Source organism: Canis lupus, chromosome 7 (assembly GCF_003254725.2).
Source record: "Canis lupus dingo isolate Sandy chromosome 7, ASM325472v2, whole genome shotgun sequence".
In the NCBI taxonomy this organism is placed as follows: Eukaryota; Metazoa; Chordata; class Mammalia; order Carnivora; family Canidae; genus Canis; species Canis lupus.
The window spans coordinates 15677725-15704145 of NC_064249.1; the positions used below are offsets into that span (position 1 = coordinate 15677725).

General features: G+C 43.6%; 1 protein-coding gene across 6 annotated transcripts; it reads right to left on the reverse strand.

Moving 5' to 3' along the window:
* Positions 1-1744: 1744 nt before the first annotated feature.
* RNASEL (ribonuclease L) lies at positions 1745-25950 on the reverse strand. 6 transcript variants are annotated; one of them, XR_007411872.1, is made up of 8 exons: positions 25793-25945; positions 20999-22671; positions 12878-12963; positions 11485-11690; positions 10285-10417; positions 7319-7452; positions 7013-7170; positions 6481-6621 (listed from the first exon to the last, which is right to left on the reverse strand). XR_007411872.1 is itself a non-coding variant. In XM_049112133.1 (7 exons), the coding sequence occupies exons 2-7, from the start codon at positions 22473-22475 to the stop codon at positions 2504-2506; spliced, it is 2040 nt and encodes a 679-aa protein (XP_048968090.1). In that variant the 5' UTR covers positions 22476-22671; positions 25793-25945; the 3' UTR covers positions 1745-2503. The 6 variants fall into 6 exon arrangements, 5 of the variants coding, with proteins under 5 accessions (XP_048968090.1, XP_048968087.1, XP_025285790.3 ...); XM_049112133.1 differs by lacking the exons at positions 6481-6621; positions 7013-7170 and adding an exon at positions 1745-2507; XM_049112130.1 differs by lacking the exon at positions 7013-7170 and having other exon boundaries at positions 3971-6621; positions 20999-22573; positions 25793-25950.
* Between the last annotated feature and the right edge of the window lie 471 nt (positions 25951-26421).

The window sequence follows — 26421 nt, forward strand, 5'->3', positions numbered from 1 at the left end:
CGCCCAGGATTCTGCAGCAATCAGGGCTCCCAAGAGTCTCTTATTTAGGATTCCCCGCCAGCCCACATGATCCAGCCCTGGCAAGGCAGTCCACATGACTCCAGCTTGGCCTTGGAATATGCAACACCTGGATAGGTTAAACTTGTAACCAGGCAGTTTTTTTTTTTTTAATTTTTTTATTTATTTATGATAGTCACAGAGAGAGAAAGAGAGAGAGGTAGAGGGAGAAGCAGGCTCCATGCACCGGAAGCCCGATGTGGGATTCGATCCCGGGTCTCCAGGATCGCGCCCTGGGCCAAAGGCAGGCGCCAAACCGCTGCGCCACCCAGGGATCCCCGGGCAGTTGCTTTGTAACCCCAAGAGCCCACTCCAGGGACCCAGCCTCTCCAGAGGCTTGCCCTCTTTAGCAACTTGGCTACCCTGACCTGCCCCGCCCACACATGCGCAGTAAACACCCAGAAGCCAGCCTCAGGCCAACCTGGAACTCCAGCCCAGAGGTAACCACCTCATAGCCTCAAGCAGAGAGGGACCCAACATTCTGAAAATTGCTCTGAGGTGGCAGCTGCAAATGGGTGACAGACCCAGTGTGGGCTTGCTGTCTGATGGGGCCCGGGGCTTTCTAGGAACCGGGACACTCTCAGGTACCTCCAAGAGTAGGATGCCTTTTCTTGCCTGGTTGGTTCCTCCATCACAAGGCAGTTGAGAAGCCTCCGGCTGTGCCATCAGAGTGAATATTCCACATTGTTAGATAGGCCTTGAGATTAGGCCCACGTTTTGGATCTCCAACAGCTCTGTGCTATGACTGAGCCTCTCCTGACACTTGCCCTGTTCAGGTCCCTAGCAAGGCTCACCTGTGCCTCCCACACATGTGCAGTACACATTTCATCAGCTCCTCTCGGGCAGCTGGGACCCTCGAGGCCTTTGGAACTACAGCTCATCCCTAAACAGCTGCATCGCCTTAAGGGTAGAGGAAGCCCCCCTCCCTCCTGTCTCCACCAAACTGCTCAGAGTGGCCACTGAAATGGGCAACCATCAGGCCCCACGTGAACTGGCTACCTGATGGGGTCCCAGCTTCTGCTGCTATCAATTCTCCCAGGTGTCTCCTATTAGAGGATACCCCAGCTAGCCCACCAAATCAGGCAGTCAGGCGTCCTCCAGCTCTGCCTTCAGGGGACTATTTACATCAGGTATGTTAAGGCTTACAATTAGGCAGCTGTCCTGTACCCCCAAGAGGCCCCTCCTGTGACTGTGCCTCTCAGACATTGCCCTGATCCAGGTGTCTCACTGTTCCCTATCCGCATGGCTCATGCATATGCGGTCCTGTTGTCAGCTAGTTTGGGCTTACAGGGGGCACTCCAGGCCTGCGAAGCTCCAGACTGACCCCAAGCACTTGATTGACCTCAGAGTAGAGAGAGCCCTTCCCATGAAAATCTTTCTAAGGTGCCAACTTTTAACTGGTGAATTAGTATCCCCCCTCCCATTTGTTTGGACTGCCTACCTGTGGGGTCTCAGGCTTCTCCAGCCATCAGGGCTCTCTGGTGTCTCCTACTCACAGGTGCCCCAGCAACCCAACCCTGCCCACCTTGGCGAGGAAGTCCAGACCCCTCCAACTCTACGTTTCAGGGGAAATATGCACATTTGTATAGGTTAAGGCTTGGAATTAGGCAGATGCCAGGTATTTCCTGATATGATTTTCCTGATTTCCTTCATGATGCAGAAGTTGGTTGGTGTTTTTTTAATGTGAATAAATAGGTTTGATAATTTCAGATCGTGATTAGTGCTATAATGTCTTCAAAAATAATGACCGTTGTGAACAACAGTTTTGGAGAAGGAAGGCCCGTCAAAGGACAGCAGCTGAGGCCTAGTGGATGAGAAGGAGCTACCATGCCAAGGTCCGCAGGATAAAACTCCTGGCAGAGGGGGATCACAAAAGCCACAGCCTTTGAGGAGGCAATGGTGTCAGCATTCTTGAGGAACAGAGATAAAGCCAGGTTGGGAGGAGGCAAGACAGGAGAGTGAAAGCAATGAGCACAGAGTTCAGGGCCCTGTATGTGATGGTGACAGTTTGGGCTTTATCCTTACTGCAATAAAAAGTAATTGGAGGATTTTAGATAGGGAAGCAACCTAATCTGGTTTTTTCTTTTTCTTTTTTTTTCTTTTTTCCAAGATCATTTTGTGGGAGAAGGATTATAAGGGGACAAGTATGGCAGCCCAATAGTCCATTGTGAGGCTTGTGCTTCAGTCTAAATGAAAAATCATGGTGGTTTGACCCAGGCAGTGGACCCAAAAAGTTGTGAGATTTGGGATTTATTCTGGGGGAAGAAACAACTAGACTTAATCGATTCGATATTTGGGGGGTGGGGTGGAAAAAATAATCAAACATGACTAATAATATGGGGGCAATGAGGTGAATAATGGTAACATCCATAGATGGAATCTGAATTTTCAAACATGGATATCATCTGCTGATTTATGATGATGTTAGTCATGGTATTTGAAGAGATCACCTAAGGAGAAAGGAAAAAAGTGAATTGTTTGAGGGTTAAGTCAGGGACACTCGATATTTAGAGGATGAGCAGCAAAGGAGCTGGCAAAGGACACTGTGGAAGAGCAACCAGTGGGGAGAAAAAGCAAGTGAGTGTGGTGCTAAGGATGGGTGACAAAGCAGAAGAGTAGCCAGCTGTTAGGCTGATGAAAACAGAGAAGCACCTTTGGATTTGGTGCTATGAAGGTCGTGGGTAACTCTGACCACCTAGGCTTCACTGGGAGAAACAGAGGAAAGCCCCAATAACTCCTACTCACAATGATCACCCAACCTGGCCAAATTCACCATCTTTGGCACTCCAGCAAGACCACACCCTATGCACTCATAGACCTGGGTTTGCATCCTAGATCTTCCACTTACCATTTAGGTGAACTTAGGCAACTTATCAATCCTTTCTGCACATTAGTTGCCTCTTCTATAAAATAGGAATAATTACATCTTATAGAATTGTCCTGAGTGTTTCTGGATGTCATGTATAAAAAGCATTAGATTCCTTTTTAAAAAAAAAAAAAAAAGATTTTATTTATTCATGAGAGAGACACAGAGAAAGAGAGAGAAAGAGAGAGAGAGAGAGGCACCGGCACAGGCAGAGGGAGAAGCAGGCTCTATGCAGGGACCCCAACATGGGACTCAATCCCCGGTCTCCAGGATCACACCCTGGGCCGAAGGTGGCGCTAAACTGCTGAGCCACCCAGGCTGCCTGTATAAAAGCATTAGGCACTGGGAACCAGTAGGTGTTGAAGAAGTGATGATTGCTACTTTTACAATTTTCTCTCCTATGTTGCTTATCCAATACATTCTAGGTGGGCAATCTCCCCTCTTCTCTATGTAACTGGCACTTCTGCTTGACAAGCCCAGGCACAGACTCACTTTGCCTAACATAATACCTAACATGAGCTACAAACTCGATCAAATGTTTGTGATAATGATGACTGTATGAGAAATATTTGCAGTGTCCACAGAAACCTTCAGAGAATCAAAGCAGAGGGTAAAATGATCAGTTCTTCTTTCCTCTCTACAAAGACACCCAGACTGCCTATTGTTCCAGAATTACTAGAGGGTGAAAATAGGCTTCTTTTCCCATTACTAAAGAGCAAGATGCCCTTTCTTAAAACTTACCCAGGAATTATTGAGATTTATTTATTTATTTATTTATTTATTATTTATTTATTTATTTATTTATTAAAAGATTTATTTATTCATGAAAGACAGAGAGAGAGAAAGAGAGAGACATAGGTAGAGGGAGGAGCAGGCTCCATGCAGGGAGCCTGATGTGGGACTCAATCCCAGGACTCCAGGATCATGCCCTGAGCCGAAAGCAGACACTCAACCGCTGAGCCACCCAGGCATCCCTGAGTATTTCCTATTGTAGTTATCAGTCCTCTTTATAGTGAAAATATCATTTACAGAAAATCAGACTTAATATAATGATTCCAAATTTTATTGAATATGCTTTACAAATGGGCATTTTGATTGACATATCCAGGTGATTACTACAAATCAGAAAACCAAAATTTAATTTTAAAATCTAAAGCAATATTCCTGCTCCTAAAACCTTATAGAACAGCCTTAAGTTTCTTTCTTCCAGTACTTTGTTTTTTGTTTTTGTTTTAAACAAAGAGAAAATGATCCATGCAATCATGGGTGAGAGTGGAAGATAACAGTGTCAATTTTGTTTAGTGTAACTTCCAACACTTCTTGACTTCAATTCATTTAGTGACACCTAGTTCAGACTACCATCTCTTTAGAAAGAACCTAAGATACTGCTTTTTTCCCCCAGATCTGCCCATTACAAAGTTCCACCTTGACCACCATAATGAGGATAAGTGGAAAATACATCAGACTTAATGCCAGAAAATATGTGCAAATCAAGACAGTGATACTGCCTAGCTATGTATTAGAGTAAATCAACATGTCTCTATCCTCATCTGTAAAATAAGGATAACAACACTTACCTTACATGATTGTTTTGAAAACTAAGAGAAAATATGTAGATGTAACTTATAGATTATAAAGCACCATTATAATGTATGGTAGTATTATTATTCACGTATGAAGATGGTTCATTCATTTTTCCGTGAATATTTATATGGCTGATATTTTGCTAGGCCGACATTTGCTATATAGATATATATCATTATATATATATGTAGATATAGATATGTATATATAAATAGATAGGCCCTTAAGATCTTACATTCCAGTGGAGAAGAAGCATGCTAAGTTGGAGAGAGGCATGCTCTGATGTGACTATGGTGCTAGGGAGCCAGAGAGAGAGCACTCGGACTGGCTCTCTCTGGAGCCAGTGGAGAGTGAGGGCATTTGGGGGGACTTCCTGGGGAGATGACACTGGAATTGTCTCACTAGAAATTCAAAAGCAAGAAAACAAATCCAAGTTACTCCTCTGTGAGGGGGTCCACGTAATCCATGGTCGTGGGCCCCAAGTCAGCTCAGAAGTGTCCCAATCACTTAAGGCAGAGCTTCTCAGCCTTGGTACCACTGATATTTTAGGCTAGATAATTCTATGTTTGGGGGGGGCTATCCCATGCATCATAGAATGTTTGGCATCATCCCTGACCTCCATCTACCAGATGCCAATAATACCCCCTTATCTCCAGATTTGAAACCAAAAACATCCCCAGACCAAATGGCCCCTAACAGGCAAAACTGTCTCCAGCTGAGAACTACTGCCATAATGTCATGGAAAACCAGTATAGATTCTAGAAGGAATGGAATTCATACAATTAGTGCCTAGGCTCATTCTAGGTGCTCCACAAATACTGAATGAATGAATAAGTGGAGTCAATGAATGAATGAACTTCCCAGAGTCCTTTTGACATATTCCTTTTGGGATCCATCCAGAAGTCCCCTAGGCTAGTAACTAAGTTCTAGCTTAATAACAATAGCACGACATGCATTTATACAGTGCTCTGTGCAAGTTGTATGATCTTGAGCAAGTAGTTCAAACTCTCTGAGTCTCAAGTCTATCAATTCTAAATGAATATTTATCAGCAAATATTTATTGAACATCATCATGTGGCAGACATTTTGCTAGGCAGTGCCCAAGTCACTAGGTGCCCAAACCAGAGATAATAATAACACCACACACATTTATACAGTGCTCTGTAAAAGTTGTATGATCTTAAGCAAGTAAGTCAAATTCTCTGAGTCTCAGGTCTGTCAGTTCTTTCTCTCTCTCTCTCTCTCTCTCTCTCTCTCTCTCTTTTTAAAGAATTTATTTTTGGGATGCCTGGGTGGCTCAGTGGTTGAGCATCTGCCTTTGGCTCAGGGCATGATCCCATGGTCCCAGGATCGAGACCCACATCGGGCTCCCTACACAGAGCCTGCTTTTCCCTCTGTCTCTGCCTCTGTGTCTCTCATGAATAAATAAAATCTTTAAAAAAAAATGAAGATTTTATTTTTAAGTAATCTCCACACCCAACATGGGGCTCAAACTCACAACCCCGAAACTAAAAGTCCTATGCTCCACCAGCTGAGCCAGCCAGGCACTTCAGGCACATGAGATCTGCCAGTTCTTAAATGGAGATAATAAATCCTAGCTTGCAAGGTCATTGGGAGAATTAAATAAGATAATCAATGTAAAACATACAAGAACTAGAGGCCTAGGCATCCTTTGGTGCACCTGACAAGAGGTGTCTTAGCAGGATGCCCCTTACCCCAGCTCCTGCCACTAAGTTCTACCTGTAAGAACTTAGTGGCAGGGGTAGTTTGGGCATATGCTTTTTTTTGCTATCAACATGTGGGGAATACTGGGTACTGTGTCAGGACCTGACACATCTGCTCTCTAACTTATCCTTGCAAGCAACCAGATTAGTTAATAGGCCCAGAGACTTGTGAATTGCTCAAGATCACACAGCTAAAAAGTCTCCCTGAAATCTAAAGCCTCAGCCACCACTCAGGGCTGACCTCCATTACATCAATCCTTGTTTGGATTGTGAATTTTGGGGAAATGCTTTCTGTATTCCGTGTTCTGTAGTTTCTTATAGACATAGATGACCAGATCAGGAAATTTCATCTGCAAATACCGGGAAGGTTCTCCAATTATCAACCTCATCCTGAAATGAAACACAAACATATTGGCATGGTTGCCCCCCAGATTATCTTCCCCTTTTATAGCATCTGGGCCCAGAGAGCTCTTTGTTCCCTCAATTTCTAGAGCAGAGCAAGTAAGGACTTTGGAATCTGAGAGAACAAGATTCATCTCCTAACCACTCTTCAACTAATTGGCAGCTTAATGTTTGTGAACCCCAGTTTCATCATCCATAACATAGAAATGAAACAGTTCCACAATCTCTTATCTACAGTTCCAAAATCCAAAAGAACCCTCAAAACTGCAAGTTTTTTTTTGTTTGTTTGTTTGTTTGTTTGTTTTTGTGAGTTTACAGCTAACATTTTGGGCAGCTAAAGCTGATTTTACCAACACGGCTCTACTTTTTAGACACTTACAGCACTACCTTCACCTTATCCAGCTGTCCAGTCCCCTGCATTTCTTCCCACAAGGGAGTCACTACCCTCCTGTTCAAGAGGCCTTGGCACAAGTGAGAAAGAAAGATGAGAACCTGCCAGGCACGTCCATCACTCATTGTAAGATCCTTGTGTGGGTCCTTTTCCAAACAGAAGGAAGGAATTACTTTTCATTTCATCAAAATACATTTTCTTCTAACGAATAGCAGATAAAAATTTAAAATGGGATATTTTTTTTTAATCATCCTCATTTCACCTCTTACTTACAGGAACAGAAATAATACTTACTCCTTATTTTTATCTTCATTAATATGTTCTCCCAAATTCCGGATGAACTTTAACAGATCACTCGGAGTATCCTCATAGAAATTCCTTTTTTTTTCATAAAACTTATTCATTACAGTCATAACATACTTGTCAATCTAAAAAACAAAGCATAATGCAAAACTGTGGTAGCAACACAAAATAAATCCTCACAAGATGCTAATACAAAGAGGCAAAATACAAATTTGAATACATCACCCAACTACCACTAATTAATAAAGCAAGTTAATAGAAAGAAGCAAATAGAAGTAAATACTATACACCAAAATGCTAACTGTAGTTGTGTCTGAATGTGGGATTATAAGTAACTTTACATCCAGTATCTATTTTCCAAGTGAACTGTTTTCATGAGAAATTCAAAATATTGAAACACAGTTTAGAAATTCTTTGGTTACGATACTAGGAAATTTGCTGCTCATACTACACAATATTTTTATCCTTGTGGCCAGGCACCTCAGGCCTGGACAGGGCCACCTGTCCAAGTTGGTAATTGATGGCATTTCCCCTTTGAAAGAGGATCATTCAGACTAACATCAGACCTGACAGCCATTGCCAAAGTGAGCGTGGTTGTTTTTGTTTGGATTGGTTTTGAATTTTATTTCCAAAGGTTTCATGTCTCTCCTTGCCTCCTTGCCTTGTCCCAGAGCCACTTCCCTCAAGTCAATGCCTTTCTCTTTGTGCTTGCACCTTTGCAGATGGCTGTCATATTTAGAAAGCATTTGGAGTAAGAGAACAACAAGCAACAACCATGAGGCCAGAGGTTCCCTCAGAAAGAGAACCAGTGACCAGACCATCCTAGTGAAGACCTGCTCAGACCGACTAAGCGTGCCACACGCAAAGCATTTGGCGAAAGGGCTGAGCAATGTCTATGTGGTGGGAGGGAGTAGCCTGTGAAGAGGAGGCAGGAGTCCACACTGGGAAACTTGGCTCCTCTGTGCTGCTGCCACTAAGCTGAATATATGACCATGGAAATGGGCAAGTCATGAAAATCAGCAGAAAATCCAAGTCTCGGGGCACCTGGGTAGCTCAATGGTTGAGCGTCTGCCTTTGTCTCAGGTCGTGATCCTGGGGTCCTGGGATCAAGTCCCGCATCGGGCTCCCCGTGGGGAACCTGCTTCTCCCTCTGCCTTTGTCTCTGCCTCTCTCTGTGTCTCTCATGAATAAATAAATAAAATCTTATAAAGAAAATCCCAGTCTCGAATGGGACTAAAAAAGATAAGACTTGAAGTCAGTCAAAATTCAGTAGAAGTCAGTGAAGTTTAGGGGAAAGAACTGACAAACTGAGAAACAAAGAATGGGCTTTCCTTCACAGCTCCGCCAACCTCTGCCTCTCTAGTCCTGGCTATTTCAGGTCACACCCCTCAATCTCAACATGCTCGGCAATTAAATGAGCTGGTGGCCTTGGTGGCATCATAGCTTCATGCAGTGAGTGGCTTTAGTACACGGCTTCCGCAGCCAGACTGCAGCCCAGCTGCAGATTCTGTTGCTGGCTCTGTACCGTTGGAAAAAAATGATTTGTCTACGCCTCCGTGTGTCCCTCTGTGAAATGGAGGTAATTAGTTCAGGGGTTGCTATAAGGATTAACTGTGGAAACTGCCATCAAGTCCGAGAACTCTAACTGCCCTATAGTCAGCACTACGGAACTGTCAGCTGTTATTGTCATCTGCTCTGGTTTCAGACTTCTCTGTTTCCGCAAGTTTAAGTTTTAGCCAAAGTTTTATAGACGTGTATTTAGCAGAGTCATGGCACAGCTACTCCATGTCAGGAATTCAGTAGCGGACAAGACAACAGTCTCTGCCTTCATGGAATCTACAGGGTAGCAGGAAAGATGGACACCAAGGCAGCAAGTATGAGTGTGATGTATCATCTAGAAGCAAACGAGGGAAGGAAAGCAAAATGAGACCCAGAAACAAAGAGGTGTGGGAGAAGCAGTCCTAGATTGGGCATAGGATAGGGAAGCTGTTGGTCTCAGTTAAAGACCTGAGGATTATGGATTCTTCTGGAGTGCTCTGCACAGTCTCTGGGCTGCTCAGCATGCATCTCACACAGTCAATGTTTCTGTGGGGCTCTTGGCCCCCACAATGGGCCATGCCGTACTCCTCTTCACATGCCCACAGCCTGGCATGGGTCTAGCAGGTAACCAGTATTTGACAGATGTCTGCTAAGTAATAATGATGAAAGTTCTGGGGGGTGTCTGGGGGGCACAGTTGGTTAGGCATCCAACTCTTGGTTTCAGCTCATGACCTCAGACTTGTGAGACAGAGCCCTGCCTCAGGCTCCTCACTCAGCGCAGAACCTGCTGAAGTTTCTCTTTCTGTCTCTGTCTCCCGCTCTCCTACTGGGGGGTGTCTGGGGGGCACAGTTGGTTAGGCATCCAACTCTTGGTTTCAGCTCATGACCTCAGACTTGTGAGACAGAGCCCTGCCTCAGGCTCCTCACTCAGCGCAGAGCCTGCTGAAGTTTCTCTTTCTGTCTCTGTCTCCCGCTCTCCTACCTTCTCTCTCTCTAAAAATAAATAAATAAATCTTTAAAAACAATGCAATTTCCTATAGCACTGACTACTAGATCGAGATGATGACCAATTTTTTCTGTTTTACTCTATTTAGTTCAAGTTAGATGGACAATTTCCTAAAGAGGAGGAATTTGGAAGATGTTTTCTTCATGGGATGTTTTCTCAGGCAGAATGCAGGTGTACGTGTGGCTGTCCAGAGCTGGGCTAGACTCAGCCATCAGGGGCAGCCAATCCCTCCCTGGACCGAGAAGCCTCACTGTGAGCAGCTCCTTGGGTTAAACTCTCATGTAATCAGCTGCTTTGGTCACAATAGTAATGGGATTATTGGCCAGGCCTCTCTTAGAACCAACGTGGAGGGAAAGAACCCTAAGAAAGGAAAATGCTCCTGGGCTGGGACGAGCATAGGAACTGTTCATACCTTAGAAGTCCACTGGGCAAAAGTTCTGGAACATTCCGAATTTTCAAGTTGCAGTAGTTGGACAATCCTGCTATTACGCAATCGCTGTTTAATGTCGGATTCATTTCCAACATCCCTAAGGGTCCTATAGCGGCTAAGGATGACAGAATTATCATGGTCATTCCATTCTGCCCTCTTCAGAGAGAAAAACAATGTTACATTTTGTTTTTTTTTTTTATAAAAGTCATAAAACCGTATCTCTAAAAATTCTGTGTGAGGGAGGAGGCAGAGGCATCTTTCTCTCTCTCTGCTCTTCAGAAAACAAAACCAGAATCCAGAGAGGTTAAGTCACTGCCCCAAAGAGACACAGCCAGGAAATGTCACACTGAGAGGAGAGCCTGGGTCAGTTGGTTCTCAGCCTGACCCCTTCCCACACCACCTTTCCACTAGGGTTAATTTTTCGTGTTAACTTATTTGGCCACAAGGGGTCCCGATTAAATATTATTCTAGGTGCATCTGTAAGGTGTTTCCAGGTAAGATTAGCATTTGAATTGGTGAACTCAGTAAGGTAGATCACCTTCCCCAATGTGAATGATGGGCCTCATCCAATCCACCGAGGGCCTGTTTAGGGCAAAAGATGGACTTCAGCCCTTCTTGTCTGATTGCTTCACTAGGCCATCAATCTTCTCTTGCCCCCAGCTCTCAGGCCTTCAGACCCTAAATGGAATCCACATCATCAGTGTCCCTGGCTTTTAGGTCTTTGGATTTGGACTAAATTTCACTACAGACTTTCCTGGGTCTCCAGCTTGCAGAGGCAGATCATGAGAATTTTCAGCGTTAATATTGCATGAGCCATTTCCTTTAAAAAAAATTAAATATGTAGGGTTACCTGGGTGGCTCAGTTGGTTAAGCATCTGACTCTCGATTTTAACTCTGGTCATGATCTCAGGGTCCTGAGACTGAGCCCCCATGTCAAGCTCTGTGCTCAATGCAGCATCTGCTTAAGATCCTCTCTCTCTCTCTCTCTCTCTCTGCCCCATCCTATGCACATGTACACAATCTCTCTCTTGCTCTCAATTGATAAATAAAATCTTTTAAATATATATATATGTGTATATATATATATGCTTATGTTTATCATTTGTATACATATATATCATGACTAATATACTCATTGTCTCCCTTCTGGAGGCCTGGAATATGCCATCAAGTTTTACTTACTTCTCCCAACTCCAAAAGAAGGGATGACCCAGCAGGCCACTTAGGTGCTCCAGCACATTGTCTCCAGGGTTAAACAGATGATAAATGAGGTCCCGAGTTTCCTCATCTGGAGAAAGCTGAATTATTTTTTCATGACTTTGTGTCTTCAGTGTCACAAAAGGGACCTCTCCCTTCTTCACCACATATAGAACCAGAAGTCCAAGGGCCTGCAGGAAAGCCACAAATCAAGCCAAAGGTATTTCTGAATTATTGCTCTGTATGGAGGATGCAGTGTAGGTTATAATCAAATGGAAAGTGGGAGAAATTTCAAGGGGTCCACGGGCTCGTTAGGGAGAGAAGACATAGGTTCTCCTTGGAGAATCCTTCAAGACAGTATATAGTTTATACATAAACCCATAGTTTAGGTCATTAAGGAACAAAAGATAATCCTGGGACAGAGTTGACAGGGCAGACTGCTTAGAGGAAGAGGAATTAGAGCTAGACCTTAAAGTATAGATAGAATGTCGATAAACAGAGGAGAGGAAAAATATTTTAAACAAAGGAAATGCCAGGACTCTAGCTGGAACTGGGACTTTGGGTCAGGACTATGTCAGGCAGCAGATAAAGGAGCTAGTCCAGGTCCAGGCCATGGCAGGGAAGAAAGGCCAAGAAGCAGGCCAGCATCTGAACTTCCCTACTGCAGGCAAGAAACCAGTCAAGGAAGGAGCTCAAATCTAGAGCCTTTTAGCAGCAAAGGCCGGATGTACATAGAGACCTCTTGCCCCAGGGGTTGAAAGATCTGCACCCTGGAGAACCCCCCAGGACAAAGCTGCCCTGGCAAGGTCAGAGTCAATCTGGAAGCTTTGGTCTGCAGGGGTCAGGCTCTGTTTCTGCTGTCTCCTCCCAGGAGAAACAAGCAATTTCTGGCTCTTAGCCTTTGTGGCCAAGATTGGTCTTTTTGGGGATCAATCCCATCCCTCCTATGTGTTCCAGAGGGCCTTAATATCTGTTCCTCCTGGAGTTTAGCACACAAGTCTGAAGGGAATGGAATGGAAAAAGAAATCCCATTTGCTTTATCTTCAGGCAGGAAATACCTCCTGCAGGAATTCTGGAGGTAATTTGGACATACCTCCTGGAGGTAATTTTAGAAGGGATGTGCCATGCTCAATTTACTACCTAGCTGAAGGAGGAAGAGAGAGACCCAAAGAGACACAGACAGAAGCCACAGCAACCCAGAGAAATGCCATTGTCTGCAAGGGAGTAAAGGCAGTGAGCACTGGGATAATTAATGCCTTGAAAGTTAGTTAGAACAGTTAAAATAAAAATAACACTTAATTGGCATAGGAAATAAGAGAATGAATAAAACAAATAAGGAAGCAGAAAGATGGAAAAGTAAACTAATGGTAGAAATTACCTCTAGATCTTTCCTGATTTCTTGTGTCTCTCCAGTCCACTTGATGCTTTTATCAAAATCTGCCAGGCAAACAGCATTCTTGGAATCTAAGGGATAGTTTGTAGAGATGCAGTGAAAAATCCTCTTTTCATATTGTAGTTACATAGGTACCACAATGCAATATTATCTCTGAAGAAGGCAGTAATAAAGCTTATATCTGCATGGCTGTTTACTCCTCAAGACAGTGACGTGCACTGTGTCATTGGACCTATTCAGTATCTGCCAAGGGCAAGATTTAAATTTCGCCAACAAGTGGCTCCTGCTTCTGGCTTGAAGGAGTATAAAAAAGAAAACCAGGTAATTCCAGGCAGGATGATGGTCAGGCCAACTGTATGATTCTCAAACCCCTTTTGTTCTGAACTTAAATATCAAAGATGAGTGGAAGCCCACAGCCTAACAAAGATGAACCCATGAAATCATTCAACAGGGGTCTAGTGAGGAGAAAAAATGACCATGAAGGCAGAAAACACCGCACAGATCCTATGGAATCCTAAGTCTCTGAGCAAGGAAATAGCTACAGAGTGAATACTTATACAGAGAAATGTAAAAATTAATTGCAATTTTAAAAATGCTAACCTAAAGTACAGAACACTCTGGAAGTGCAGAACAAGAGCCACAGGGCTGTGTGTGGGAAAGAAGTCCTCCTTAAGGCAGGACACTTGGAGAAGATTGGTAGAATTTGTACGGAGGAATGGAGCAGAGGAAGAGAGAATCCCAGACAGGAATTCCCAACAGGAACGGAGAAAACTCTACTCTGCCAGAAAGGAGGTCCCAGGGCCTGGAGATGAGGGAAGGGAAAGCCTGCAGTGAGGCTGAAGGGGCAGATGGGGAGCAGACCGTAAACCAGGAACTGTTCTCAGCTATTCCAACTAATAGATCCCCTTCCCTGTGGCCACCACTTTGAGTCCCCTGCTACTTAAATTTGCAAGTGCCTCATGGAACACTTCACACCTCTTCTAACACTTGATTTTTTTAACAAGCCCCAGTTGGTTCTTTTTCTTCTTCTTCTTCTTCTTTTTTTTTTTTTTTGGTTTCAGTAGACATTGTTCAAGTGCTATAAAAATGTTAAACTCTTACTCTTAGCTTCTGTACTTACAAAATCACAGACTATTAACAGTTGATGGGCAGAGTTAGGATACAATCAGCCCACTTCACCCAGGTGTCAATGAATCAGGAACCTCTTCATCCTCATTCCCACCAGAGTGATATCATCCAAGGTGATATTTTTTTTATTAAAAAGTTCACTAAATAAATAGATAACTAAACTTTCATTTAAAAAAATTTTAAAAACACATATTTAGGGTACTTAGACAATTAATTTTTTGCTTATTCTATGCTTCTTATAAGTCACTTACAAGTATTTTCTCAGGTTCTCTGTCCCCTTCCTTATGCATATCCTCTAGCAGTTCTTTCATATCGTGGCTGTTGGTAGAAACTCTTCCAGGAGCCTTACATGTTTAGAAAATGTATTTCAACAAATGGTGAATGCAAAAGAATGAAAATGGACCGCTTTCTTACACAAAAATAAACTCAAAATGGATTAAAGACCAAAATGTGAGACCTGAAACCATTAAACCTTTAGAAAAAAGCAGGCAGTAATTTCTTTGACATTGGCTGTAGGAGCATTTTTTTTTTTTTAGATATGTCTCCTCAGGTAAGAAAACAAAAGCAAAATTAAACTATTGGGACTACACCAAAATAAAAAGCGTCTGCACAGCAAAGGTAACCATCAGCAAAACAACAAGACGCACTACTGAATGGGTGAAGATATTTGCAAATGACACATCTGATAACGGGTTCATATCGAAAATGTAAAAAGGGCATATGCAACTCAACACCAAAAAAGCCAAATAATTCAATTAGAAATGTGCAGAGATCCCGAATAGACATTTTTCCAAAGAAGACCTACAACTGGCCAACATGAAAAGATTCTCAGCATCAGTCATCATCAGGGAAATACAAATCAAAACCATGATGAGATATCACCTGTCAAAATGATTAGAATCAGAAAGACCTGAAATAACAAGTGTTGGCAAAAATGTGGAAAGAAAGGAACCCTCGTGCACTATGAGTGGGAATGTAAATTGGTGCAGCCACTGTGGAAAACAGTATAGAAGTTCCCCTAAAAATTAAAAATAGAAATAGAATTACTGGATCATATGGTAAACAAAAACACTAATTTAAAAAGTCATATGCATACTTTTGTTTACTGCAGCATTATTTACAATAACCAAGATATGGAAGCAGCCGAGGTAAAGAAGATATACATATACACACAATGGAATATTACTGGCCATCAAAAATGAACTCTTGCCATTTGTGACAATATTGATGGTCCTAGAGAGTATAATAATACTAAGTGAATATAATAATGCTAAGTGAAATAAGTCAGAGAAAGCCAAACACCAAATGATTTAACTCATGTGTGGAATTTAAGCAACAAAACAAATGAACAAATAAAGATAAAAGGGGACAATAGAAAAGCAGACTCTTAAAATACAGGAACAAATGGGCAGTTTCCAGGGGAGGTGGGTGGGACAATGGGTGAAATAATGGGGATTAAAGTACACTTTTGTGATGAGCACTAAGTAAGGTACAGAACTGTTGAATCATTATACTGTACACCTGAAACTAATATATGTTAATAACATTTTAATCAAAATTATGTATTTATTTTGAATCATGTGTGAACAGTAATAATTTGTTCCCTTAGTTCTGGATGCTATAACAAATTGCAATAGATGGGTGGCTTACACAACAGAAATTTATTTCTCACAGCTCTGAACATTGGAAATCTGAGCTCAGGCTGTCCACAGGATTGGGTTCATGGTGAGGGCCCTCATATTGGTTTATAGACAGCCATCTTCTTTGCTATATCCTCATACGGTAGAAAGATAGCCATCTAGCTCTCCTTATAAGGGCACAAATCCATCCAAAGCAATTTTGAGTAAGAACAAAGCTGGAGGCATCATACTTCCTGATTTTAAACTATTTTACAAAGACCTATTAATCAAAATAGTATAGTACTAGTATAAAACCAGACACATAGATGAATGAAACAGAATCAAGAGCCCAAAAATAAATCCACACATATGCAGTCAACCAATACTTGATAAAGAAGCCAAGAAGGCTCAACAGGGAAAAGATAATCTCTTCAAAAAATGAGGTTGGAAAAACTGGATAGTTACATGCAAAAGAATGAAAGTAGAAGACTATCTTATGCCACTCACAAAAACCAATTTGAAATGGATTAAAGACTTCAATGTAAAACCTGAAACCATAAAACCCCTAGAAGAAAATATAGGGAAAAAGCACCTTGATATTGGTCTTGGCAATATTTTAGATCTGACACTAAAAGCAGAAGCAACAAAAGCAAAATTGAACAAGTGGAACTACATCAAACTAAAAGCTTCTGCATAGCAAAAAAAAAAAAAAATCAACAAAATGAAAAGGCACTGTATAGAATGGAAAAAATATTTACAAATCATGTATCTGATATGGAATAAATATATATATGAAACTCATTCAACTCAATAGCAAAAATCAAATACTCTGACTAAAAAATGGGCAAACGACCCGAATAGATTTTTTCCAGAGTCAACAGGTGCATAAAAATGTGCTCAATACCAGTAATTATCAGGGAAATGCAAATCAAAACTCCAATGCAATATTATCTCACATATCTGTTAGAATAATTATCAAAAAGACAGATGATAACAAGAGATGATGAGGAGGTAGAGAAAAGGGAACCCTTGTGTATTGTGGGTAGTAAATTGGTGCAGCCACGGTGGAAAACAGCATGAAGGTTTCTCAAAGATTAAGAACAGATAAAGCAGAAAAGCATATCTGAAGGAAATGAAATCATTATCTTGAAGAGATATCTGCACTGCCGGGTTCACTGCAACATTATTTATATCAGCCAAGACATGGAAGCACACTGTGTCCACTGACAGATGGATGTGTAAATAAAAGGTGGTATACATTTACTGAATATTGTGCAGCCATTAAAAAAGAAGGAAATCCTGCCATTTATGACAACATGGATAAACCCTGAAGGTATTATGCTAAGTTTAGTAGTAGTTTAGTAGTAGTCAGACAGAGAAAGACAGATGCTATATGATCTCCCTTATATGTGGAATCTAAAAAAAACTAAACTCATAGAAGCAGTGAATAGATTAGTGGTTGCCAGTGGTAGGGGTGGGGGAAACGGCTAAAGGGAGTCAAAGGGTACAAACTTCCAGTTATAAGATGATTAAGTCCTGGGGATGTCGTGTACAGCATGGTGACTATAGTTAACAATACTGTATTGTATACTTGAGGTTGCTGAGAGAGTAGATCTTAAAAGTTCTTACCACTCGCACACACAGTGGTAACTATATGTGGTAATGTGTTAGCTAACTGTATTGTGGAAATCATCTTGCGACATATGTGTATATTATATTATCACATGGTATGCCTTAAACTCACGCAATGTTATGTGTCAATTTTATCTTAATAAAGCTGGAAAAAATTAAAAATATGTTTTTGATAATGAAAAAAAGGCACTGATGTCATTCATGAGGGCTCCACACTCATGATGTGATCACCTTCCGAAGGCTTTACCTCCAAATGCCATCATATTGAGATCAGGGTTTCAACATATGGGGAGTACTACTATTCAGCTGTTTGATAAGTTCTCTCTTATCAGCTCCTTCTTTTTGTATTTGGGTTGCTGATGAGAGAAGTCTCGTAACCACTCTGATTCTGGTTTTTACATGGTAATTTGTTTTCTCTTGGGAGCTTCTGAAGTTTTCCTTCCCTTTTTTCCCTTGATATTCTGATATTCTTTTAAGATGTGACTCAATGGTATTTCTCCCTTACTTATCCTCAGCTCTTGGTGAGTCTTTTCAATAAGAGAACTATATCTATCTATAATTCTGGGACATTCTCAACTATTTTTTTTCAAATTCATTCTCTTCTTCTCCCTGGAATGCCTATTAGAACTTCTGGATCTAATTCTTGACTTCTAGACCATTTTCCCTATCCATCTTTATGCTTTTCTATTATTTCCTAGAGGAATTTCTCAGGTAAATCTCCTAGCTCACTAATTCAATCTTCAATCTAGTCTTGAGTTTTAAACTTTTAAACAATTATATTTTAAATTTCCAAATTCTCTATTTGTTTTTTTTCGCAAAGCTTATCTTTGCTTCTTGGATGAAATAACCTATCTTTGTTCTCTGTTTTTTGTTTTTTTTTAATTATACTTACTTTAAGTATTGTGGTTACTTAGTATGGCAAACCAAGTAAATGCCCACGTCTTAATCCCTGGAATCTGCAAATATTACTTTATATAGTCACACACACACACACACAAGGACTTTGCAGATGTGATTAAGAATCTTGAAACAGGGGTGCCTAGGTGGCTCCGTCAGTCAAGTATCTGACTCTTGATTTAGGCTGAGGTCATAATCTCAGGGTCGTGAGACAGAGCCCTGTGTCAGGTTCTGTGGTGAGTGGGAAGCCTGCTTAAGATTATCTCTCACTTCACTCTACCTCTCCCTGCTCATGCTCTCTTTCGAAAGAAAAAGAAAGAAAGAAAGAAAGAAAGAAAGAAAGAAAGAAAGAAAGAAAGAAAGAAAGAAAGAAGAGAAGAGAAAGAAAAAAAGAAAAGAAAGAAAAAAAGAAAAGAAAAGAAAAGAGAAAAGAAAAGAGAAAAGAAAAGAAAAGAAAGAAAAGAAAAGAAAAGAAAAGAAAAGAAAAGAAAAGAAAGAAAAGAAAAGAAAAGAAAAGAAAAGAAAAGAAAAGAATCTTGAAATAGGAGAGACTATCCTGGGTTAGCAGGGTGAGTCCTAAATGCAATCACACATATCCATATGCAGGGGAGGCAAAGGGAGATCTGACAACAGGAGAGAAGGAAATATGACTACAGAGGCAGAGATTGGAGTGATGTCAAAAGCCAAGGAATACTAGCTGCCCCAGAAGCGGGAAGAGCCAAAGAACAGTCTTGCCCCACAGCCTACAGAGGGAATTTAGCCTTGCAGACATGTGATGTGGGGCCAGGGGAACTGATGTTCATACTTCTTGCCTCCAGAACTGTGGGAGAATAAATTTCTATTGTTTTAAGCCACCAAGTATTGTGATTATTTGTTTCAACAACCATAGGAAACACACTCAGTTAGCTTTGTTTCTTTGGGTGTAAGTTCTATTTCATGAATCTTTTTCATGGTATCAGCACTTTATAAATACCGTAAGTGATTTTTGAATGTAAGCCTTACTTTGCAGTTGAGAATCCCTGATACCCTTTGAGTTGCTTCTGTTAATGCCATCCAACACAAGGGAGAGATGGAGGCAGTTGTCACAACTTCTGCTTTGCATTTTATTCAGTGAAACTTGGTGATAAGCAAGATATGACACTTAGGAAGGTGCTTTGGCAGAAATCTTGTGGATTTAACTGCTCTTTGTTTCTCTTGAGATCATCAACCACCCAGTATCTCAAGTAGTAGCCCGGTATGACAACAGACAGACCTGTCTGTGGGAAATGCACAGGGTGTGATCTTCCTAGTTTCTACTGATGAAGCAATCTGCCTGTTAGCTGGTCTTTTGTCCTCTCCTGCTTCTGGCTTCCATTACTCCTGAGTGGTACTTCTTTGCACTATTCCCACTTTTATGAGCTATATTTAGCTATGGCATCCTGCTTTTGTCCTGGGCTCCTGTGTCCTTTAATCCTATCCTACTGTGTTCAGTCTCTTTATGATTCCTCAAAGATTTTGTCCTGTAAAACTTCTTTTGTTGTTTTAATCTCAGCTATGAATTCATTTAACAATCTTTCCCCATCATTTTAGGGATTTAATACATGGAACAGTCTGTAGTATGTGTTAGGTTCACCACCTTGAGGCAGAAAGATAGTCAACTTTCTATTGTTCAAGCTTAAGAATAGAAGAGGTGGTTCCAGAAATTCCCAAGAAATGGTGGTAACCGGTAATTTTTCTTTAGAACATGATATATGACTCTTTTGCATCAAAATCAGAAGTTAGAACTGGAAAGAACTCTGCCCTTGGCTGCCTCTAGATGACTCTGCCTTCACTTTGTAGAGCTGCACATATTTCTGGCCTTTATCAGTCTCCCCAACAAAGTTGCTTAAAACCAGGAAGCACCTGTCCTCAAACTAAAAGCCACATTCCAGTAGTATTCTCATGTATACCTACTTCTTTCCAAGTCTTGTCCAGGACCTTACACTGTTCTCTGCCTTTTAATTCCTCTTTTTGTCTTATTCTCTTACACCTACCTTAAATCTCAGCGCACGTCTGTAGATTGGGTGTCTGTTTCTGCTTAGCCCTCTAGACAAGTACCTGACCTTTGCTGAGCACCTACAACATACAGGTAACCCTGTCTAACACGCTGCATTTAGACCTCATAACAACCTTAGGAAGGAGGTATTATCCATCTTAAATGAGGAAACGAAGGCTCACAGACCTAAGTGACTTGTTTGAGGCTGCGAAGCTACAAAGTTGGCAGGACTAGGCTGCAAGCCTCCCTACAAGTGGCTAAAGTCAAGACTCTTTCTACTGCACCACATTGCTTCCTGGGACTTTACACTCAGCTCTGCTTCTTTCCTTTAATGCTGTTTTCATTTATTTTGTTTTTGGTGTAGGCCAGTGGGTGCTGGCTTGTTCTGTCTACTTGGAGTCTATTTCACTGGCATGCCCAATTTTGACCTTGGTTTTGCCATTAAGTTTCACAGTGACTACCATCTTGCCTGAAGGAACACACCTTCAGGATTCTCTGACTCGCAGGCTACCTTAGGAATTCAAATATCGGGGCTGACTCCATCCAAAGACATACCTTCATACTTGTACTTGCCAAAGGAAATATGAGGTTAGTTCGGTATTCCATTGGCATTTGTGACCTCCATGTGGGGTAAGGATTATACCTGGATTATACCTGGTAGCAGGAGAGATAGCACTAGAATTATGAATCTGTTGCATTCATCCTCAAACTGAATAATCCACATTTACTCTACTCCTTTCCTATCGGTAATGAAAATCCTTTCCTTTTGTAAATAAAGACCCTGCAATATCTAAGAGAAAAAAACTGGGGACTCACCTAGTAAGATGTTTCGTGGCTGCAGATCCTGGTGAGTGTATCCACATCGCACATGTAGTTCTTCAACAGCCTTAAATACAGATGAGAGGACGTTTCGGGCAAAGCTGTCTTCTTCATTTTCCACCACCTCCCTTCTGTGGTTGGCCAAGTACTCTTCCAGTGTCTGCTCACAGAGGGCAAGGCACACATACAGACAGTCCCTGTAGCTCTCACTCCCATAGAATGTCACCAAGTCACTGTTTGTTCGGCTACTCTGCAGACAGGAGACTTCCTGTTGTCCATGTGCGCTGCCTTCATAGAATCGTTTCACAGCTACTTCTTGCCCTTCATAGAACCCCAGATAGATGCCCCCTTCGGATGTGTCAGCAATTTTATATTCATCATCAATAAAGATCTTGAGTCTGCCAATCATAGGGCGGTATATTCTACGGAGATGTTCCAAGGCCTCCCCCCAGCGGGCACTCTGAGGCTTCCAGTCTTCAGCAGGACGGCACCAATCTTCTCTGGCCCCATAAGAGAGAAGCAGCCTTGCAAGGGAGTTGTCATAATTGCGCCTTGCTATCATAACCAGCTCCCCACAGTCCATGTTGGCTCCTTTGTTGCATAACAGTTTAACAATTTCCTCTTGTCTGTACTGGACAGCCAACAAAAGAGCCGTGTTGCCCTCACTGTCTGTGTCATCAACCTCTATATGTTCTTGTTCCAGAAGCATCTGCACCAAACCCAAGTGTTTCTTTTCCACTGCCAGGATCAGGGGTGTCTTCCCTTTCTCTCCCCTCACATTGACATCAGCCCCATGGTCCAGCAGAAGGCGAATGATGCCCTCCATGTTTCTACCATCAGAGCTCCTAAACACATGAATCAAAGCATTTCTGCCCATATTGTCACAGACGTTGACATCTGCTCCCATCTCATCAAGGAGGATCTTCACGACCTCTACATGTCCATGTTCGGCAGCATCCATTAGAGCTGTGGCCCCTCCTTTTTTAAGCCTCTTTTGATCCTCCTTTGTCCTTCGACTCAAATTCACATTCGCCCCATTCTCATACAGGAATCTTAAGGCTTCAACCCTATCTTTCACAGCGGCTTCCATGAAAGCTGTGAAGCCATTAGCATCACACTCATTGACATCTGCTCCTTTAGAAAGGAAAAGCTTGAGCAGCTTCACATTTCCCACAATCCCAGCGACGATGAAGGGAGTAGCCTCATTCTTCTTCTTCAGAAAAGGGTCAGCACCATAACGAAGCAGAAGATCCACGATGTCCTCCTGACAAATTTGTACCGCATTATGCAAAGGTGACCAGCCCCATTCGTTTTCCTGGAAGTTGACATCAGCCCCTTCTTCAAGCAACTGCTGAATCAGCTTAATGTCTTCTTTTTTAATAGCTTGGATCAACTGATTGCCATCCACTGATGTCCTCCTATTGCTGGAGGGTGTAGGTCTCTCCTGAAGGTTGTTATGGCTCTTGGTCTCCATGAAGGTAATTATCACTGGCTACAACTCTGTGCCTTTTCTTTGAGAATATGAAAATTTATCTCCTTGGGACTTGATCAAAGAGAGTTGGAGCTTTTGAACTATAAAGGTAAACAAGGATTATCTGGCTATGGACCAGCAATACAAGGAAGGAAATACTCTTGGGAGTCTTCTGACATTCCACCTGGAGTTGAGAGCGCTATTTTGTAATTTTATAACAGTGAGAAAGCATCTGAATTAGAAAAATTAATTTTACTAGTAACTTTTTCAAAATATATCTACTTATTTATACAGAACTTTTACTATAGAATATTATAAACATATATAAATTAAAAACAAGAAAATTATTACCCTCTAGTCCCACCACCCAGAAACAGGTATTGCTAATATTTTTGTATATTTCTTTTTAAAATGTTTTGTATTTATTTAGAGAGAGAGAAAGTACAAGCAGGTGGAGGGGCAGAGGGAGAGGAAATCTCAAGCTGACTCTGCACTGTGCATGGAGCCCACCACAGGGCTTGAGCTCATGACCCTGAGATCATGACCCAAACCAAAAACAAGAGTCAGATTCCGAACCAACTGAACCACCCAGGTGCCCCTATTTTAGTATATTTCTATGAGTTTTTTAAAAATAGTTAAAATTATGCTATGTAAAGGATACTGTATAAATATCCTGCCTTCTTTCATTAAATGCAATAGTATAAATAATTTCCTATGTTATCACAAAGTCTTTTAAAACACTTTTAATGGCTATGCAATATGCCACCAGTCAGTTGTTTCGTTTCCCTATTACTGAATAGTTTTTAAAAACAATTTTTAAACAAGATTTTTAAAATTAGAATTTTCAGGGATCCCTGGGTGGCGCAGCGGTTTGGCGCCTGCCTTTGGCCCAGGGCGCGATCCTGGAGACCCGGGATCGAATCCCATGTCGGGCTCCCGGTGCATGGAGCCTGCTTCTCCCTCTGCCTGTGTCTCTGCCTCTCTCTCTCTCTGTGTGACTATCATAAATAAATAAAAAAATTTAAAAAAAAAATAATAAAATAAAATTAGAATTTTCAAACAACTCTAAATAATGTTGCAGTAAATTCAGCTTTCTAAAGCTTATTTTGTTATTTTAAATCTTATAATAGATTTCTTATGATAGACTCCCAAGAATTGAATGACTGGTCAAAGTGTAACAGCATGCCAACAGGTCTTAAATGTTAATTTGCTTGAAGCTTATCTACTCTTTGCTTGCTGACCTAAGTCTCTTGATCTGTAGCAGAACTTGCTTACTTTCCTTGAGATATCCTTGAGATTTCCTTGAGACCACTGGCCTTGAGGAGGGAAGGACCAGATTTTCTCAGAAGGCCTGACTACAATCAGATACAGCTGCCACATAATCCAACATGCCTGTTGAGGGTCATATTGACATAAGACAACTATCTGGGCCCCTGCTGCTCCTGCAAACAGCCATGCCTTTCCCTGTTAAAACCCTCTCTCTGGATGGGGAAGATGCTCTTTGAGATGTTAGTTTGCCATCTTCCCAGGTTGCCAGCTTCCTGTATAAAGCAACCTTTCCTTTCCCACCACCACCTGCCTCTCGAATACGGAGTTTTGAGGAGCCAACCACCAAACCTGAGTTTGGAACTGGTTCTCTGTCCAGTAACAAAAGGATATAATTGTTTTAAAAATTCTCCACCTATGTTAATAAATTTCTTCCGATGTCATATAAACACACTTTTACTAGAAACAGACGGTCTCTCAAAAAAAAAAAAAAAAAAAAAAGTGTTCTGTGTCAATTTGCATTTCTTACACCATGGGAAAGTTGATCCCTCCCAGGGCATTCCAGGCTCTGTGCGTGCCTTCTTTACGCATATGCGCTTCTATTCAAAGTAGTATAAGAACAGTGGAAAGAGCTTAGCCTCCAATCTCACAAGATTTTAAGTTTGAAATCTTGGTCATTTAACCTCAGACTGTTAACTTCCTAATTGTGTCACATGATGCTATTCTCAAGTTTCTGTTCACCTCAAAGGGGGGGCAACAATAAATGCAGTCATGCATGCAGAGTATGGCAAATACTAGGCATTCAATAAATGAGAGAGTAATATCCCCTCCTGAAAAAATTCAGCAATTCCCTCTCTCCCCATCCATGTGCATACACACACACACTCTGCACAAAGGGGGGGGGGGGTCCCGGCGGTGTTTAGTCCAACGGCGTCCCCCCCAGATGTGAGCAACAGAGCCGCAATTCAGGCATCGCGGGGCACCAAACCGTCACTGGCCTCCGTACCCCCGCACCTGCGTGCGACAGAACCGGGAAGCACCGTCTGCCCGCGCCCGGCCGCCCGCCGCCTCCCAGGCCCCGCCCTCCGAGAGCCCGGGTGGGGGGCGGGGGGCTGCAGTCGGAGAAGTTCCCGCTGCAACAGGCGGGATGGGCCGGCGGCCCTCGGTCGAGGAGCAGAGACAGGAGGCAGGTCGAAGACGCCGCCGGGGGACACGCCCGAGCGAAGGCACAGCGCAGCGACAGCCGCCCACGGACAAGCCCGTTTTCAGTTTCGTTTCCTCCCGGGGAGCAGCCGCACCCGCCAAAGCCACAGGGCTGGGACCCGCGCCGCGCCGACTGACAGTTCGCGGGTCGCCCAGCCCCCGCGCCCCGCCGCGCCGCCCTCCGACGGCCCCGCAGCCCGCAGCCCCCCGCAGCCCCCCGCAGCCCGCAGAGCCCGCAGCCCCCCGCAGCCCCCCCGGAGCCCCCGTTCCGCCCGCAGAGCCCGGAGCCCCCAGCTCCCCCTGCAGCCCCCCGGACCCCTCTCCTTCTGCAGAGCCCGCAGCCCCCAGCCCCCCCCAGCCCCCCCCGGAGCCCCCCTTCCGCCCGCAGAGCCCGGAGCCCCCAGCTCCCCCTGCAGCCCCCCGACCCCTCTCCTTCTGCAGAGCCCGGAGCCCCCCAGAGACCCCGTCCGCCCGCAGCCCCCAGCCCCCTCGCAGCCCCCGGAGCCCCCCCCCTGCAGCCCCCCACCGCCTGCAGAGCCCGGAGCCCCCAGCTCCCCCTGCAGCCCCCCGGAGCCCTCTCCTGCTGCAGAGCCCGGAGCCCCCCAGAGACCCCGTCCGCCCGCAGCCCCCAGCCCCCCCGGAGCCCCCCCCTGCAGCCCCCCCACCGCCTGCAGAGCCCGCAGCCCCCCCCCCCAGCCCCCCGGAGCCCTCTCCTTCTGCAGAGCCCGGAGCCCCCAGCCCCCCCGCAGCCCCCCGGGCCCCCTCCTTCTGCAGAGCCCGGAGGCCCCCAGAGCCCGCAGGGGGAGCGATTTCTCAAGCTCTCCCAGCTCTCCCCTTCGTGCCCCTCTCACCTTCTACACTCAGACGCTCTCCCTTTGGGAGCATTCAGCCGCCCAACACTGCCGCCAGCCCGAAAGCACTTCCTCTCGGAGGTCGCCGAGGCCGCGGGGAGGAGCGGGGAGGAGCGGGGAGAGCGAGCGGGGAGGAGCCGGGAGGAGCCGGGAGAGCGAGCGGGGAGGAGCCGGGAGCACGGCCGCGGGGCGGAGCTGACGGCGCCGTTAACCCTCGGGAGGACGGGGAGGCCTCAGTTCTGGCCGCAGGGGCCGATCGCATGGCCAAGACCCAGCTGGTCGCCGTTTGGCCCCTTAGGCTTCCAGGCCACAGCTTCCAGCGTCATCTCGACCACGTCATTCCAAATCCCCTGCCGCCTCCTTTTTAAAAAATCTTTGATTTAGGGATCCCTGGGTGGTTCAGTGGTTTAGCGCCCGCCTTTGGCCCGGGGCGCGGTCCTGGAGTCCCGGGATCGAGTCCCGTGTCAGGGTCCCTGCATGGAGCCTGCTTCTCCCTCTGCCTATATCTCTGCCTCTCTCTATCATGAATAAATAAATAAATAAATCTTTAAATATATATATATTTTTTATTTAAATTCAATTTGCTAACATAGTGTAACACCCAGTGCTCCTGCCTTCTTGAGGCAAAT

Bases quoted from the DNA above. Each gene is read 5' to 3' on its own strand.
- RNASEL (XM_049112130.1), bottom strand. From the start codon at position 22,475: ATGGAGACCAAGAGCCATAACAACCTTCAGGAGAGACCTACACCCTCC. The intron at 11,691-12,877 runs GTAATTTCTACC...GCTTTCCTGCAG, and splicing joins AAATCAGGAAAGATCTAGAG to GCCCTTGGACTTCTGGTTCT. The intron at 6,622-7,318 runs GTAAGTATTATT...GTTTCATTTCAG, and splicing joins AATGAAGATAAAAATAAGGA to GATGAGGTTGATAATTGGAG.